This window comes from Squalius cephalus, assembly GCF_949319135.1.
Source record: "Squalius cephalus genome assembly, chromosome: 7".
Taxonomy (NCBI): Eukaryota; Metazoa; Chordata; class Actinopteri; order Cypriniformes; family Leuciscidae; genus Squalius; species Squalius cephalus.
The window spans coordinates 18696957-18715909 of NC_137128.1; the positions used below are offsets into that span (position 1 = coordinate 18696957).

At 38.4% G+C, this 18953-nt stretch overlaps 1 protein-coding gene across 1 annotated transcript; it reads right to left on the reverse strand.

Annotated features, from left to right (window-relative positions):
- Positions 1-8077: 8077 nt before the first annotated feature.
- On the reverse strand, positions 8078-18952 carry mfsd8l2 (major facilitator superfamily domain containing 8-like 2; the record flags this gene model as incomplete). Its single annotated transcript, XM_079876745.1, has 12 exons — positions 8078-8235; positions 10204-10312; positions 11260-11390; positions 11532-11654; positions 12542-12755; positions 15696-15769; positions 16026-16323; positions 16927-17006; positions 17079-17198; positions 18247-18309; positions 18431-18616; positions 18877-18952. 11 exons carry the CDS (start codon positions 18950-18952, stop codon positions 10232-10234), a joined length of 1446 nt encoding a protein of 481 aa, XP_079732871.1. The 3' UTR covers positions 8078-8235; positions 10204-10231.
- Position 18953: the final 1 nt, after the last annotated feature.

An 18953-nucleotide genomic window follows, 5' to 3' on the forward strand; every position in this document is an offset into this window, starting at 1 on the left:
CTGGGACAAATAAGCCGCCTGCTCTTCAGGTTCAGTGTTAGTGCCAAGGGGACAGCTGGAGGGCCGCCATGTTTGTGTTAAGGGAGAAATGGTGATACACAATGGCAAATTGGACTGAAGCCCCCCAGCTGAGCCATTGTGTCTCCCACTGAGCGAGAGATTCCTCAGAAAATGACCTGTGCTCGCAAACGCACACACACACCCTTGTGTGGAAAGAGGATCAGCGAGGTGTGCGTCTAATAAGTCGAACACAAAACCAGACGCGCATCGGCTTAGACATGTAGAATCCAACCCCGCCCCGTCTCAGCGCCGTAAGCGAAACCTGTGCTGAATTCGCAAATACTGCTTTTCTTATTTCTGCCATAGAAAGATATGGGCTGCATCCGAAATCGCATACAATGTAAAAAATGATATTGATCAATAAGTTATAACAACATATGTTTTTTACATTGCTTTAACTCATCAAAAAAATGTTATACGGTTTTCAACTTTTAAGTTATACAAGACTCAAATCATTTTTAGTCAGTTTAATGTAATTTAAGTTGAAATGACTTAAACATCTAAGTTGATTGTGCTTTAAGGCAGCAACTTTTTTTTACAGTGTACTTCCCTACTATATAGTAAGCGAAAAACAGTATGTGACAAAAGAAGTATGTCCGAATTCACAGTACTCATAAAAGAGAAGGTAAAAAGTACCCAGATGACCTTCCGACGAGATTCTGAAGTGTGCATACGATGGACACTTTACTATGGACACTTGAGGCCACGGGACAGGATTTGTGAAGTGACATAACTGACACTGGTAGATCACATGATAATGACGACATGGCGAATGTAGTACACCCGGATTACATTCATAAACACATTCAAACTTTATAGAATGTACGTTTTTAGCGGTCATGAAGTAATTACTTATTCAAAATAAGTACCTACTCAAGGGTATGTGATTTCAGATGCAGCCTATAGAATAATAGGAGTAATATGCTAGTATGTGGTTCTGAAATTAGCCCTGGTTTCTATCGGGAATAAAAATAATGCAAACAGAAGGCTTCAACAAAAGCCTACACCATCGATTACTAACCTCAGAGCTCACAACAGGTCTATCTTTAAAGGTGAACGCGATTTAAGCACAACATGTTTTCTTGGATCAACATCTTTGTTGATCCTGGAACAACATTCCAAACAACCATTTAGATTTAATGGACAAGTTTACAGTTTATGTAAAGTTTAGGCTTACAACCGGGGTTAGGTGCTTCTACATCAGTGTTATTCACCATCATTTCCCTCTGATTTTAGGGATAAGCTATGGTAGGGATAGGTTTAGGGGTAGGGGTCGGGACAGTCCAGGATCAACAAAATAGGTTGATCCAGGAACATGTCTAACTTGCAAAATCATGATGACCATCTTTAAATGTTAAAAATCGGTTTCCCTGTGGAGAAAATTAATGGAATCTTTACTTCTGGAACCCGATTGTTGTTATTGAGAAATATCGTCAGGACCCATTGATACATTTGTTCGATTGATTTATTCGGGTGGAATTGGACGAATGGAGCCTTTGTTTTAAACAGCCTCTGGATGGCTGACAAAAGCAGATTATGTACATTTTTGAAGTTTACCCCCATCGGGCTGAGACGTAGCCGCTCGCTAACTGCTATCTTTGTTATTGCCGAGTAGCACACAGACTGGCTATTGTGTAAGGCAAAAGATAGGATTTGCATGCATGTTAGACAGGATTACACACTCCAGAGTCTGCGTTGGGAACCTGGACCTCACCAACCAACCGTCAGTGGGCGTCTACAATGTCCCCTTGTAGACATATATTGAAAGAAAGAGAAAAACAAACATGAAGCTAAAAACTACAAGTTTAAGTCTAAAACAGCACAGAAATTCATCGGTCATCATCCAATCCCACGACCTTGAATCGTCAGACTTGTTGATGGTGTTGTTACGGGCAGAACAGGACTAATCCATTAATCCATGGTGGGTGATATACATATCAACTGCATTATAATCCCCCACCGCAGGATCACAGAGCTGAACGTTCAACCACTTGCATAATCCATTTGATTTCATGTCTGCGGTTTGCACGTACAGGGTCTGTATATGTCCATTTAGAGGCGACAGGATTGCTTTGACCGAGTCTCCTGGTGGTAGGTGTGAATTTGTGAGAGTGCAGCTATTGCTTGCACACCTCACTGTGACCTGCAGCATGAAATATAAATGACTTTTTAATAATACATTGATACACAGCGGTGAAATATTTAATGCTGTGCTGCTATCTGTATGGGGCCGGGGTGATTAGTGAAGGTGTCAGCGCAGCCATTAACTAAAAGTAACAAGTGGATTTGTCATGTGAAGTATTCATTAAGATGAAGGCAGAGGGGGAATTATGCAAAGTTGGACTCTTGCAAATGCCCAGGATTGCTTTAAAAGGAATATTCTGGGTTCAGTACGAGTTAAGATCAGTCGACAGTATTTTTGATGTTGATTACCATCATTTTCTTTAAAAAAAAAAAAAAAAAAAAAAAAAGATAAATAAAATAAGAAGAAATGAAGAGGATATTTTAGAAAAGAAGATATTTGAAAGAATATTGGTAACTAGACAGTTTACAGTAGCCATTGACTTCCATAGTAGGAAAAAAAAAACACTATGTAAGTAAATGGGTGCCGTCAAATGTCTGGTTACCAACATTCTTCAAAATATCTTCTTTTGCGTTCAACAGAAGAAAGAAACTCGTACAGGTTTGTGATGACAACAATGACAACATTTTTATTTTTGGGTGAACTATCTCTTTAAGATGTATTCGAATCGCATATAAAATTCCCGTCCTTTTGAACTATACAGTTTTAACATAAACAAATAGATAAGCTTAATGTGATGCATAATGAACTGAATGTGTAGGCCTACACAATAACCAGGCTTATATATTTATAATCAATAAATCAGATTTCTTTCAATCTCATACATTTTAAATAGCGAATATTGCTTGTTTCATAGCTTGATGTTTTAACCATACTTTCAAATACTTAAAAGTTAATGTAATTGTTTTTGCAATAAACAGATTTATGTTTCCAAACAATTTGAATAAATGCATTTTAAAATTAAATAGATGTAAATAGTTAATAAACTATGCTTTTTTTGAGAACAGAAATACCTGTTTCTTACCTGTTTCATTTATGTATGTGCGTTTATTAATTTGTGTGAAAACTGTATGATTCAAATGCATGTGAATTTTACATACACTAATTTTACATACATGTACTAAATATATATATGTAATGGTCCAATTAATAAACATTAAAATACTCACTGTTTCAATAGTATAGCCAAGAGATGTAAACAAATGTGTGTTGACATGATTTTATTGTGGAAAAACCTTTTCTGTGAAATAAGATTCATTTTGACAACAAGATGCCATAAATTACTCAAAAATATGACTTAACCAGTTTTACAGCACAAATAATACACAATATTAACAGAAGAATTAATGGAAGTGCTTTTATAAACTTATAAGTCTCCCTTTTCTGCCTTTAAATTCCACAAATTGGCTGCAGTCGCCTTATTGCCTCGCCGTAACCTTGATCCGTACTTCTTTTTAAAATGAAACGAGAGATGAGTCAATATTATATATTTTTTTGTGTGGTAAATCAAGGCATATTCTGTTCAAAAATGCTTTGCACTTTCATTGCAATATCATTGATGTCTTTTGAATATAGTGTAAAATGTGCGCTTGGCAACATTTCATCACAAGGATGGTCTGTTGGTCAGTCTAAAGGCTCTTTAATATCATCCCACTGGATTTATTTTCGTGCTAACATTCGATGAAGGGAACCGTCTTACTGGATGACTGGCTCATATTGTCATAATGACTTATCTAGGGTGGATGAAGTCCTGGGCACAAGCCCCGGCAACATGGCTGCTTGGCTCGAGATATGGCAGCGGGGATTATTAAAACTAATAGATTACCTGCCAAACAGAATGAAGACAAATGGAGGAGGCTGCATCACTTCAAGGTTGATTTTTTTGGTAGCGTTTTTCAACTGACGGTGCATAGCTTTGCCCTACTGTTACCGGTGAGCTAATGAAAGGTATTTTTCTCACATGTGAGCACAGGTAATGTGGTTTAGGATCTCATGAAGGAGATTTTTATTTTTCAAGCCATCCTCTGAGTGTTTGTGCGGGTTCTGTGCCCTTCAAAAAGACGCCATAACACAATTAGTCATCGATCTCTTGTTGACCTCCCATGAAGTCCTTATCAATTTGTAATAACTTCCATGTGCACTTCTAATGCAATCAAGAGGCTCACTGTGAAAAGCAAAAGCACAGGAACGTCCATCTGACTTCCCACGGAAACCAATCATCTCTAATCTGTAAGAAAAAACAATGTTGATGACAATTTAGACAAAAAAACCTTGGTTTTCGCTCCAGCTGACTCATCCATCAGAGGGGCAAGAGAGTGCACATAAGGACGTACATTATATTCCTCGTGCAAACACATTTATTAGTGGTGTTTGTTAAGGAGGGAAATCACTATTATTTTACAATGACATGTATAACTTCTGGAAGCTGGACATGTAAATTGAAGATGCTTTCAAAATACCCTACAGCAAAGACAACTCTCTATTTTAAATGATCAGTGAAAATCATCTTTCAAATATAAGTATGAAGAAGTTTAAGGCCTTGAAGGTGTAAGGTGTGCTTCATTGTATTGAATGCACACTTGTAGTATACCTCAAATCATAAAAGTATGTATTTTATACAATTGTACTTGCAGATAATATAATATTTAATGAGATATTACTTGATGGTATTAAAAGGCCACTTTTTTAGTGTAAAAATTGATGTCCTGTTTAAAGCACCCAGGAAGTGACTTTATACTACAAGGTCACATGAAGAAAAATATATATCATTCCATTTTATATATAAAGGTAGTTTGTGACGTCAGAAACACCAGTGATTTCAAACCGTGTTTTTGAGACTGTGTTTGAGGCTGTCTTTGGTTCACTGCAGTTTTAAGGAGAAAATACTCAGCAATGGTGTTGACTTATGAATTTACATATGGTTTGTCTTAAAGCATATTAAAAAACACCACATATGAACAATGTTAAAACCTTGATTTTCACCACAGGGGGACTTTACACTTTCATATAAAATGGAAGTGGACATTTTCTTAAGGTAAGCACCTCATTTTATTGGACATGATTTAGCAGAATTTGTTTCATTTATTTAAGAGTTTCAAGTGAAAAACTTCTTACAATGGAAAGCGCCACCTGACGTCATGAATCTCTGTGTAATACTGTATAATCAATACAAGGAAAACTCTGAACACTACATAACATTGTTGACAAAGAACAAAGAGAACTGAGGGACAGCACAGGGATGATAATCAACAGAACAAGAAACAGGTGCGAAAATCAATGAGGAGCCATGGTAACAAACAAAGAACGAGATCTAGGGAAAATGAAAACAAACAGAACTGGTGTTAATTTCATGCTGGTCCTCAAGCTAGCCAAATCTGGTCAAAGCTAAAACTGCTATAATGTTTGTCTGTTGTTGTTTTTTTCTTACTTTTTCATGCACAACTAGCATGATTAGCATTCATCTTTTTGCGCTTTTGAGACGCAAAAACGAAGGTTGCGTCCCACAGTGTAAGAGCGAACAATAAATTATTTTGATATGAGAGGGGAGCTTGTCTTGGATTGGAAGGGGGTTTATGAGTGTTTGCCATTACATTTATGTACCGTAGCGCAGCGCTAGCTCACGGCTAATTGCTCCACCACCCGCTGCATAAATGTGATTTCATTTCTGATAATTGCTCCAAATGTGCTTCATAAACCAATCATAAACTAATTACTTAATATAATTTACCTTAAACCTGATTTCCCTCCTCCTCCACAAACAGGTTTTCACTCAATGCAACATTCGCAATATATTATGAATGTTTCTTTTCTCTTGTCTTTTAGGTTTTGACAGCAACGCTTCCCTCCAGTCTCCAATTCTGTTGTAGCTCTGGCCTGAACTCTTTAGGGTTACCCTCCGCGTTACGCTAAACACGTTTGGCCGACATGTTTAATCCCGAGCCGCTTATGACGTCTGACACATATTTTGTCAAATAGGATTTGAGAAATGTTATTCTCTGAAGTTGCCATGGCCACAACCTGCTGGATCCGAATGACATTTTCAACTGAAGAGGGAGAAGCTGTGCTGAGATGGGCACGTAAGCCTCTTGAACGCAAATGCCAACCCACTGGGCAACCCATTATTCTGATGCCGAACATCCCACAGGATAAAAGCTGGCATTAATTTACTAAAAAACAGCGCTTGTTTTTCCTCTGTCATTTATGTCATTATGTCCAAGGAATGTGTCTCATTAACATAAAAATATGATGCTTTCTAGATGCCGTGACCGGTATTGTGAAGGACAGTCGCTAATAAACAATTTACAAATGGTAAAGCTATCAGAAGATTCATTTTCCCAACAGAGCTGGGCGGCTATCAGAATGAAGTCTGACAGATTGATGACAGTGTCACAATTGCTCTGTGTCTTCCTGCTTATCACTGCTACAGATGTGAACGCGTATGAGGGATTGGGATTATAATCTTCTTTCCCATGCTGCTGCGGGATTATGAGATCATCTGGATTGAGGGGTGAACGGTTAAATGCTAATTCTATGATGCTCTGCAATACATTGATTGGAATGGACTGTTTTCTCATCTTGCCGGGTTTGGTATATGGCAAATGTTATTGCAGAAAAATGCACTATTAAAGAGGTAGTAAACCCCAAAATAAAAATTCTGTCATCATTCACTCAACCTTGTGTCGTTCCAAACCTGTATGCATTTCTTTCTTCTGGGAAACATGCAAAAAATATCTATTTTGAAGAATGTTGGTAACCAAACCATTTTGGTTCCCATTGACTTATATTGACAAGAACCGAAACAGTTTGGTTACCAACATTCTTCAAAAATAGATATTTTTTGTGTGTTTCGCAGACGAAAGAAATGCGTACAGGTTTGGAACAACACAAGGGTGAGTGAATGATGACAGAATTTTCATTTGGGGGAAAACTATCCTTTTAAATTTACACTTTAAATAATAAAAACACCCTCAGCATTGACTTGTTTACTAGATTAATGCCACTGTATTACAACACAAAGTACAATGATAGCTATAATAAATAATGTCCATTAAGGGAGACTTTTTTTTTTTCACCCCGCTAAATTACAGATGAAAATAAAGTCTGTCATAGCCACAATCCAAAATAGTAATGAAATATTTACAGTACATAAATAAAATATCAGCGATAATATATATTTATAATATGTATAGAAAAAATAGGATATATAAGGACACCACAGCCAAAGCAGGACTATTGAATGACAGAATGGCACAATAATGCTGTGTTAGATTAATTCATTGAAAGCTCCTATACTTGATTAACACAGATTTTAATGAGTTTACAGTAATAATATTTCAAAACAATGTAGCAGATCATATGCACCAGAGGACACATAAATATTCCATTTCCCTCTTAAGATGAGTAAATATCATAAGAAATGACCAATGATCTGTGCAGAATAACTACATAAATCATTTGTTTTTGAGAAACTTAGTTTTTTTTTTTCCCTTTATCATCCTGCTCTCTCTCTCTCACACACACACACACACACACACACACACACACACACACACACACACACTATCATGCATAGAGAGTTTTGCAGTACTGTCTGTCCAATGTCAATCTCTTTAAGGGACAACAGCGCCATCATGTGTTCATTCACTTCAAATGTTCATACTCCTCCACATCAGCAAATCAGGAGATCCTCAAATCATACAAGACATGTACATTAAAAGAGTCAGTAACTAAATACACTATGCAAAATGAAACAGAATGGATGAGGACTAAATTATAAAAAATACAGAATATAAAAATCTGCAGCAGAAAACCAAATTGTGTGTGTGTGTGTGTGTGTGTGTGTGTGTGTGTGTGTGTGTGTGTGTGTGTGTGTGTGTGTGTGTGTGTGTGTGTGTGTGTGTGTGTGTGTGTGTGTGTGTGTGTGTGTGTGTGTGTGTGCGCGCACCCGTGTGTGTGCCCTTCTTGCTGTTCTCGGTCTGCTAGCCCTGGCAGGGCCTCTTATCTCCCACTGTTTCAGCATCTGCTCTGTACAGGCCCACACGAGCGCTAAACTTTGGCAGACAGACCACAGAGAGAGGGGCTCTTGCTCTGTGCTGAAATATGAAAATCACACAGATAGATTCATTTACCAATGACAGCTTTTTTTCATACAGCAGAGAGTGTGATTTTGTGTTATAACGTTGCTTGTCGCAAGCGGATTATAGCATGTTTGTTATTCAGTGGCCCACTTTTTTACTTTTCGTTTTCAGTTCTGAGACGTGTCTATATTGCAGTTTAGAGCTGCATGGCTGGAGTCTGTATCAGTTTAACTCAGTTAGTGCAGACAAAATCAAAGTTATGAGTGGAATTTCAGCCTGACACAATATGTCATCCAGATTGTATAGAGTGAAAAAGCAAATGAACACAATGAGTTTTTTTCTCTTTAAAAATAAAATGTGTAATGTCAATATGTGTATTGTCATGAAATGTGAAACGTAAATTTACATACACACACACATATATATACAGTATGTATGTATGTATGTATGTATGTATGTATATATATGTATATGTGTGTGTGTGTGTGTGTGTGTGTGTGTGTGTGTGTGTGTGTGTATGTGTGTGTGTGTGTGTGTGTGTGTGTGTGTGTGTGTGTGTGTGTGTGTGTGTGTGTGTATATATACATATACATATACATATACATATACGTGTATATATATATATATACACTCACCTAAAGGATTATTAGGAACACCTGTTCAATTTCTCATTAATCTAATCAACCAATCACATGGCAGTTGCTTCAATGCATTTAGGGGTGTGGTCCTGGTCAAGACAATCTCCTGAACTCCAAACTGAATGTCAGAAAGGGAAAGAAAGGTGATTTAAGTAATTTTGAGCATGGCATGGTTGTTGGTGCCAGACGGGCCGGTCTGAGTTTTTCACAATCTGCTCAGTTACTGGGATTTTCACGCACAACCATTTCTAGGGTTTACAAAGAATGGTGTGAAAAGGGAAAAACATCCAGTATGCGGCAGTCCTGTGGGCGAAAATGCCTTGTTGATGCTAGAGGTCAGAGGAGAATGGGCCGACTGATTCAAGCTGATAGAAGAGCAACTTTGACTGAAATAACCACTCGTTACAACCGAGGTATGCAGCAAAGCATTTGTGAAGCCACAACACGCACAACCTTGAGGCGGATGGGCTACAACAGCAGAAGACCCCACCGGGTACCACTCATCTCCACTACAAATAGGAAAAAGAGGCTACAATTTGCACGAGCTCACCGAAATTGGACAGTTGAAGACTGGAAAAATGTTGCCTGGTCTGATGAGTCTCGATTTCTGTTGAGACATTCAGATGGTAGAGTCAGAATTTGGCGTAAACAGAATGAGAACATGGATCCATCATGCCTTGTTACCACTGTGCAGGCTGGTGGTGGTGGTGTAATGGTGTGGGGGATGTTTTCTCTGCACACTTTAGGCCCCTTAATGCCAATTGGGCATCGTTTAAATGCCACGGCCTACCTGAGCATTGTTTCTGACCATGTCCATCCCTTTATGACCATCATGTACCCATCCTCTGATGGCTACTTCCAGCAGGATAATGCACCATGTCACAAAGCTCGAATCATTTCAAATTGGTTTCTTGAACATGACAATGAGTTCACTGTACTAAAATGGCCCCCACAGTCACCAGATATCAAACCAATAGAGCATCTTTGGGATGTGGTGGAACGGGAGCTTCGTGCCCTGGATGTGCATCCCACAAATCTCCATCAACTGCAAGATGCTATCCTATCAATATGGGCCAACATTTCTAAAGAATGCTTTTTAGCACCTTGTTGAATCAATGCCACGTAGAATTAAGGCAGTTCTGAAGGCGAAAGGGGGTCAAACACAGTATTAGTATGGTGTTCCTAATAATCCTTTAGGTGAGTGTATATATATATATATATATATATATATATATATTATCTGGGGGGGTTTTTCAACCAATTATTTTTTCAATTTTATTTTGTCATGTTGCTGAAACTAAAATTACACACTTCCCCAGTGAACAAGGTAAGTCCACCGTCTCACCTGTATCCCGTAAAGCAAAAGGTGGTGTCTATCCTCCGTTCTCTGAGTCCTGAGCATTCTCCACCCTGGGCAGCTCCACCAGCTTCTCGTAGGACAACGCCATCATGATCTGACCAGGATAAGACACCGAACGTTAGACTCACTGTTAAAAGTCTAACAAAATTGAAGCCGAAACAAAAGGTACAATATTTGTCCCTCATTAACATATACTTCACATTGAAGATCAGACACCAACTTTTGTTTGTTGACAGACACCAGACATTGTTATGTGTTATAATAGACATTTTTCACATAATTTATCTTTTTTTTAATATTTCCTTAATATAGTATGAACAGGGAATATCTTGATTTTATGAATTATTTTCTTCTTTAGTTTACACATTTTTAAAGAACTACAGATTGTGTTAACCCTCATACCTAATTTTTTTTTTTTTTTTTTTTTTTTAAACAATGGACTATTAAAAATCTGCAAATAAACTCATGGCAAGGATAAGCCCAGTTAATATCATTTTTCCTTTTTTAATCACTTTTTCTTATATTTGTTTAGCTTTGTCAGAAGGGGACAATCCTAAATTTCCAACCCCATTACTATAGCTATATACTATACCCCGAGTTTTATTATAGTAAATAATACTAATTAAAAATGGGCATTAATGGAAGTTTCAACATTAAATTGAATAAATAAACTTCTTGAAGAGTTAGCACAAGATGAATAAATAACTGTCAATCATGTTACTTTTCTGAACATACCAACATATATTATTATTTATTAATGTAACTTGAGATTGTAAAATACAGTTTCACTTTAAGGCATTCTCTATCTAATGAAATGTTCCAAAGCACCTCTCTGAAAGGAAAAGGCCAACATGAACCTACAATCTCCATTCAATAGAGATTTTTTTTTTTTTTTCAGTTGACTGGATCCGTAATAGACACTGTTTGCACAAAGCAATAAATGTAAACTTAATTGAGCTGGTAAATGATGTGTGTTATGACATACTGAGAGAAATATCTGATAATGTTACAGAATCAGTCATAATGAGTCTGTCTACGCACCATGATGAGGGTCAGTAGAAGCATCATCATACCCAGCATCACATAGAGATTTCCTATTAGACCCCCTGCCCACAGGGGACCGAGGATGGTGGCAAGACCCCCGACTGAACGTCGCACACCCTGACTAAAGCCTGCACACACACACACACACACAACACACAGTCATTAACAGTGACAAAATGTGACACCTACAAACGTGAGTGTTGCATGTTTACTCAAGATCTCATTTATCTTTTTCTTATGTCTCTTATTGTATTCTCTTTGTTTCTCACCTTGTGTTTTCTCAGCTGTAACCTTAGAAAAGAGGGACACCTGAGACACGGCAACGAAAGGAAGTCCCAGTAACTGCAGGAACACTCCGATGATAAACTCAATCAACTCGAACACAAAACCACCTGATCAAAATACATATCCATCGAGAATGAAAGAGAGAATATCGAAGACCGAAAGAGACAGACAGATAGACAAAAATAGACTGTCAAATGATAGATAGCTAGACAGACAGCGAAAGACAGATAGATAGACTGGTACATGACAGACAGAAATAGACTGTTAAATGATAGATCAACAGCGACAGACAGACAACAGACAGATAGTCAGATCAAATGTCAGATGGACAGACAGAGAGACAGGTAGACAGATAGACAGAAATAGACTGTCAAATGATAGAAGGATAGATAGACAGAGACAGACAGACAGGTAAATATAGATAGAGAGAAAACAAATAGATAGATAGAGAGAAAACAAACAGATAGATAGATAGATAGATAGATAGATAGATAGATAGATAGATAGATAGATAGATAGATAGATAGATAGATAGATAGATAGATAGATAGATAGATAGATAGATAGACAGACAGATAGACAGACAGACAGACAGACAGACAGACAGACAGACAGATAGACAGAAATAGACTGACAAATGATAGACAGGATAGATAGACAGAGGAAGACAGACACAGGTAAACAGATAGAGAGAAAACAAACTGTTATGGATGGATGGATGGATGGATGGATGGATGGATGGATGGATGGATGGATGGATGGATGGATGGATGGATGGATGGATGGATGGATGGATGGATGGATGGATAGATAGATAGATAGATAGATAGATAGATAGATAGATAGATAGATAGATAGATTCAAAACAGTTCCAAACTAATAATGCATATCATCGAGCTGGCACCAAACTGAGCTGGCATATTGTGTCTGTCCATGCCCAGGTGTATGCCAGTTTCTCTGGATGTCTGCCAAGCACGCACACACACACACACACCCTGTGGATTGGCCAGGAAGATGAGGCACCAGACACAAGCCCCGCTGCAGATGAGCAGCCCCACAGCCAGCACCACCCGGTCCTCCAGCACACGGCTCAGCCAGCGCACCAGGAAGAAACCCGCGATTACCTCCAGCCCACACAGGCTGTACATCACACTGTTCCCCAGCTCACCCAAGCCAAAGTACTTCTGCGTCAGGGGGGTCACCATGGTCTGGGGACGAGAGCAGGACATCAACCACTCACAACACCCTAGCAACCACATAGCAACACGCTTAGAGGGACTGTTCACCCAAAAATGAAAATGAGCCCATGATTTACTCACCCTCAAGTGATCCTAGGTGTATATGACATTCTTCTTCAGACAAATACAATCTGAGTTATGTTAAAAAATGTCCTAGCTCTGCCAAGCTTTATAATGGTTTGTGTAATAAAAATATTCTTATTTAACATGTTACAAAGTTAAATTCTAACTTCTGGCCAAATTAATACGCAGTCTACTTGCGTCTAAAGCGCAACTTATGCAACTTGTGATGTCAGAAGTATCGTAGTGCGTCATGGCGTAAGTTGCGCTTTACACTTAAATGGAATCCATTTGTTCGTTTGGCCGGAAGCTAGTTATTTTACTTTATTAAGTTTTAAATATGGATATTTTTCTTACACAAACGCTGTATTTTTCGTTTCAGAAGGCCTTTATTAACCCCCCGGAGCAGTGTGGAGTATTTTTATGATGGATAGATGCACTTTTATGGCCTAGAAATCTAGACGCACCCTAGCGGCAGCAAAATTTATTTTGCAGCCAGGGTAGTCTAGCAACTCTCCGTTGACTTTCGAGCTGGAAAAACCAAACTCTAGTCAGGCCAATCACATCGTGTATAGAGTAGGTGGGGCGGGCTTAACATAATGACGACAGAGTTGCGACGGTTCCCTGCTACTTGAAAACAAATAATGACGGCTGCTGCTGGCGAACAGCGGCCTTTCGAATCGGCTTTGGCCGCGACTCTGGAGGACTTGGAGCTAAGCTGTTCTTTGAGAAAAGAGCAAAGAACGGCACTTAAGTCATTCTTAAAAAAGCAAGATGTGTTCGGAGTTTTGTCGACCGGATACGGCAAAAGTTTAATATACCAACTAGCCTTCTTCGTTGCTCTGATTGGTTGTAGCGCTGTCCTATTGCGTGCAGAGGGGTTTTGAGAGACAACCGCTTATCCCGCCCCTCGGATTGAGCCGTGCCAATGGTGAGTTCCCAGACCTAACATCTTGATGTAGGTCTGGCTTGCCAGACTAGCACTTTTATGGACTTTTCTTCAAAACAGAAACAGCCATTCACTGCCGTTATAAAGCTTGGAAGAGCCAGGATATTTTTTAATATAACTCAGATTGTATTCGTCTGAAAGAAGAATGTCATATACACCTAGGATGGCTTGAGGGTGATTAAATCATGGGCTAATTTTCATTTTTGGGTGAACTATCCCTTTAAAGCAACTCAGAACTAATAGCAAGTCTTGCATGTTCTTCAGGCAATGTTAAGTAAATGTAAAAATTATAATGCATCCAGCACGTGCTTTTCATAGAGAAATTTGATTTAATGTGAAAGAACAAACCTAGGCATGATATATCTGAGGGGGGAAAATCTAATGAAAAGGAACATCCTAAACTCTATTTATTAGTTTGTCATGTATCTAGGTCAGGCAACCGGGAATGTAAATGTGTGTCAATTTCAAATACCTGATTATATTAAATCAAAGCTTAGATTAGATTACATTAAATTAGATTTAGATGGTCCTACACTGTGAGCCTTAATCAATCATAATTGGGCAGACATTATTTAGTGGCTCAGATGAGTTTAGGACAGTGTGGGGGGTCTGGTGACTGGTTTTCAGAAGCACAGTGCCCATTTAAAACACATTTTGATTGCAACTTCCAAAATAGCACCATAATAATGTTTTAATGATACAGTATGTTTTTTATGAAATTATAAGCTTTTTTAGCACAAGCAAGTTTTAACATTTTATGTTGATAGCATTTTGCTAACTTTTTTACCACGATGCTGTTACCATATTTTACCACATTGCTAACATGTTTTAGCATGTTGCAAATTTTATCAACACAGTGATAGCATTGTTTTACCATTGCTAGCACATTTCTAGCATATTTTAACATGTTGCTAAAAAAAATTACATTTAGCGAGAACTGTATTCTAGTATGATGTTTGCATGCTGCTAACATGTTTTAGTATGTTGCTTGCTAGTTTTAAACATAGACACATAGATCCCTTATTAGCAGCCGTTGAATGTGGCATCTATGTACATATCTATGGTTTTAACATTTTGTTCATGTGTTGCTAGCATTTTCCCAACACACTTTAGCACATTGCTAGCATGTTTTGACACCTTGCAAGCATGTTTTAGCATGTTGCTAGCACATCGCTAACATGTTTTAAGATGTTGTTAGTATGTTGCTAGTATGTTTTAGCATGTACATTGCTAACACGTCCTAGGTATAGGTCTTGCTAATGCTTCCGTAGTCTAAAGGCTCTGGTATGAGTTTGGTGGTCATAAATTGGAAGCTTTATGCTGTTCATTTTAAAAATGTTGGTCTTAAAAGAAAAAGAAGCTGCTTAAATACCAGATCAGTAGGTTGGCTTTGATAAGCCAACATAATTACTGAAGGCTGGCACACACTACTTTTGCCTTGATTTACAGTCTGGACGAGTTGAGGCTAGTTCTCGAGAGCCAGTTTGCAGATTTGAGTTGGCGGAATTTAAGAAAATTATAGTGTATTATGGGCACAGTCTCAGATTTTTTTACCTTCCGACTATGAATCTGTCCACTATTTTGAGAATGTTAAACATGTTTGATATTTTGACCCGATTTTATACACATATTGATTCCATTTGTCCACTGTCTCCTAACCAAGTGCATGTTTCATGAGTTTGTCATGTTCGGATCGACTTGAAAGTCTGGTAGTGTGTGATCCTCAGTCGTGTGTGATGTTTTTCCTCTGTAACCATTTCCATTGTAACCACGTCGGCAAGTATATGAAGCCTATAGTGTTTTAAAATCGGTTCAGATTTGAAAAAGTTGTGTAGTGTATTTAAGTGTACAAGTGGACCAGGACCTACGCTGGTGCCAACCCTGAAAATGATGACTTTTACCTCGAGTGCTGTCTGATTGAAGAGAGTGATGAACTGAGCAGTGAGGAGAACCACCACCTCCTCCCTCAGAAACTCTACACAGAGAGAGAGAGAGAGAGAGTTATAGATCTCAGGCTGCCAAGACAAGATTGAATAAAATGGAGATATCTACCACACACACACACACACGCACAGCAATCATAGTGCAAAGACAGAATGAAGAGATCAATAAGCCGTTTTCAGACCGCTACTCTCAGATTAGCACCTCAGATGCAACAAAGAAGGAATCAATGCCACACCAACTTAAACTGCACTGCTAAAAAAGCACTTTAATTTGACATTAAACTTTACCTCGACTGGCACTGAAGTTTTCAAAGGGGTCAGAGGGATCTGGAGGTGGCGAATCAGGAGGAGATGGTGGGACTTCGGATGAGAGCTGGGTCTCGGTCTGTTCTGGATTGACCGGGCCATTCGAGTCCACTGCTGAAGCCCAGTCTTCATCTTCCAGACTCATGAGGGGCTCATCTTCTTCACCTCTGATCTCTCTGAGGGGCGTGTGCTGCTCAGGGAAGGAGTCCAGTGGTGGGATGTCCCAGTAAAGGAACATCACTGCAAACTGCATAAGCAGCCACATCCCACACATGAAGAGCTGGGTCGAAAGAGCACAAGGCAGCTTGAACTGAAGAAGTCAACTTATTGAAAATAACTTAAAAATGGCAAATAAAAATGTTGAAGTAAGATAGTTAACTAACGTTAACTAATGAAATCTTATTGTGAAGTGTTGCCGCGTATAAATGAGAATGAGATTTTTAGCATCACCACAGTAATACAAATGTAGGAGGAAACTTGTCATGAAAATAATGTCAAAAAGAAAAAAAAAATTAATCATGCTTAAAAAGTGCTTCATTTTCTTTACTCCAAGTGAAGTGAAATATCCGCCGGACATGCTCTTGTTTTATGAGATCCTCTGACAGGATGTGTGTTTCCCAGCCTTGTTCCTATTGAGCCCCCTAGCACTACACTTTCTCTCTCTTTTGATCTGATGCAACCATTTCAGGCCTTGGATCTTCTACTAATGACCTGAAGAGTGGAATCATGTGTGTTTCATTAAGAAGACATCTGAAATGTGCAGAGTTACTACATTCACATTATTACAAGCTGCATCCATCATTATGTGAAACGGCCTGTGTGTGTGCGCGCGTGTGTGTGTTTAGAATCTAAATTTATAGGAAATGAGCCAAAACATACTTACCCCAGGTGAGGTGTACTTATTTACAATGAATGGACCCAATTTGAAATCACACAACCTTAGAAAGATATTGAATGCAGGACCTGAAAGTAAAAATGCATAGTGTATATACAGTATATTATAGCCACTTATTGCATGGTGGAACACTGACTCACCAATCAGAAGTCCAGCCTGACGACATGCCATGACAGCAGCAAAGACTCTAGCTCGCTCATCGGGGAGGGTAGTGCGTGTCAGGAACCCAAAAATGGAGGAACCAGCTCCTGCTCCAATACCTGATGGAAGGATGCAGTGTAATTCAGAACTATTATGGGAAAAAACATTAGGCAGCGGATTTACTCTAAGTGCAAATGGCAATAAATGTTATTAAGACTAAGTGTAAATAGCAATTATTTACACTAAATGAAAATAGCGATATATTCTATTTACACTAGCCTATTTAAAAGTAGCAGTTCTTTGCAATAAGTGCAAATAGTTGTTAGATGCTTTTTGTACTTATAAATAGTGGCAGATACTATTTGCTCCTCAGTATTGTTGTACATTAACAGGATGCAATAATAACTGTAAATTACTGTATTTATTAAAATTATTAAATGGATGCCACCTTATTGGGAAGATAATAAATACTTCATTATTAAACACTCGTTACGCACTTTATTTCCACTTTTCAAATATTTTCTTCATTTTTATTGAAAATAAATGCCTTTCCGATCTGACATATGATGAGAAAACGGAGAAGAGGAGTTTGATAAAAGGCGGGTTCGAACTTTGGTCAAACGTGTCAAAAGCTACTTCTCCGTGCCATACTGCCCACAGCCAACCTCACTGTAGACACTGAGAAGTGTGCGTCTTTTTTAATCTTGTGAGGCCCAACCAGACATTGGTGGGCGGGGTTAGTGTTAATAGTCTTTGCCAACAGGACAGGCACTTTACACTTGCAAATAGATACTCTGAAAAAGTTACTGTGAATACTGTGTGCTGTAACTAAAGCCAGTTTATAAACATCAAGTCACATGGCACAATCAGATTGGCTTGGTCAGAATTTAAATAGACCCTCTACCTCCCCCAGCTCCACCTGCCTATATATATATATATATAAACTTGTATAAAAACTCATTGGTCCTGTCAGGATTATTCAATTATGCATTGCAGAAATTACAATCTAATGAGAGTCATCAATCAAAAAGAACAGTCTCTCTGTTAGTATCTGTTGGATGTCTTAAAATCTCATTATTGTTGATGGTTTACACCACAGGAGAACAGAATCTCACAAACAACGTTTATTGTGACTGATAGAACAGTGCAGCTTCAAACTATCCTCACCTGCAACAAGACGGCTGGACAGCAGGAGCCATTTTGAATATCCCATGAAATACATGAAGTTTCCTGTAAGACAAATGTGTTGCAAAGAGCAAGTCCAAACAACATCCTCAGGAGATCATAACTGCGCAAGAACAAAGGTTATTTGATATATTTTAAAACCATCTCCATTCTTAGGTATACTGACCCACAATTTCAAACACATTGGAGAAGAGAATGATGGTCTTTGTAGTTCTGGTTTTGTCTGACCAGTGACCAAACACTGGACCTGAAACCAGCCCACTGAAGCTGAACGCGGATAGACCCAAGCCAAGAAAATAAGGTGGTGCCTCTAATATCTGCAGATATCGCCATATAGTGGGCAGAATGACAGCTGAAAGAGAGAGAGAGAAGAGAGTTTATGCAGTTGATGTGCAAAATAAAATCAATACATTCACCAATTACACATTAATAGTTTAATGCTTTCTTGCACTATTGATTCAAACAAGTTATTTGCTGCAGAAAGGAAAGGAAAGGAAAGGAAAGGAAAGGAAAGGAAAGGAAAGGAAAGGAAAGGAAAGGAAAGGAAAGGAAAGGAAAGGAAAGGAAAGGAAAGGAAAGGAAAGGAAAGGAAAATAATTCTTGTCCACTTACCATATTCTACGCCACTCAAAAGAAATATCAATCCAATAGTGAGAAAAGAGAGTTTTCTTTTTTGTCTGTAATCCATT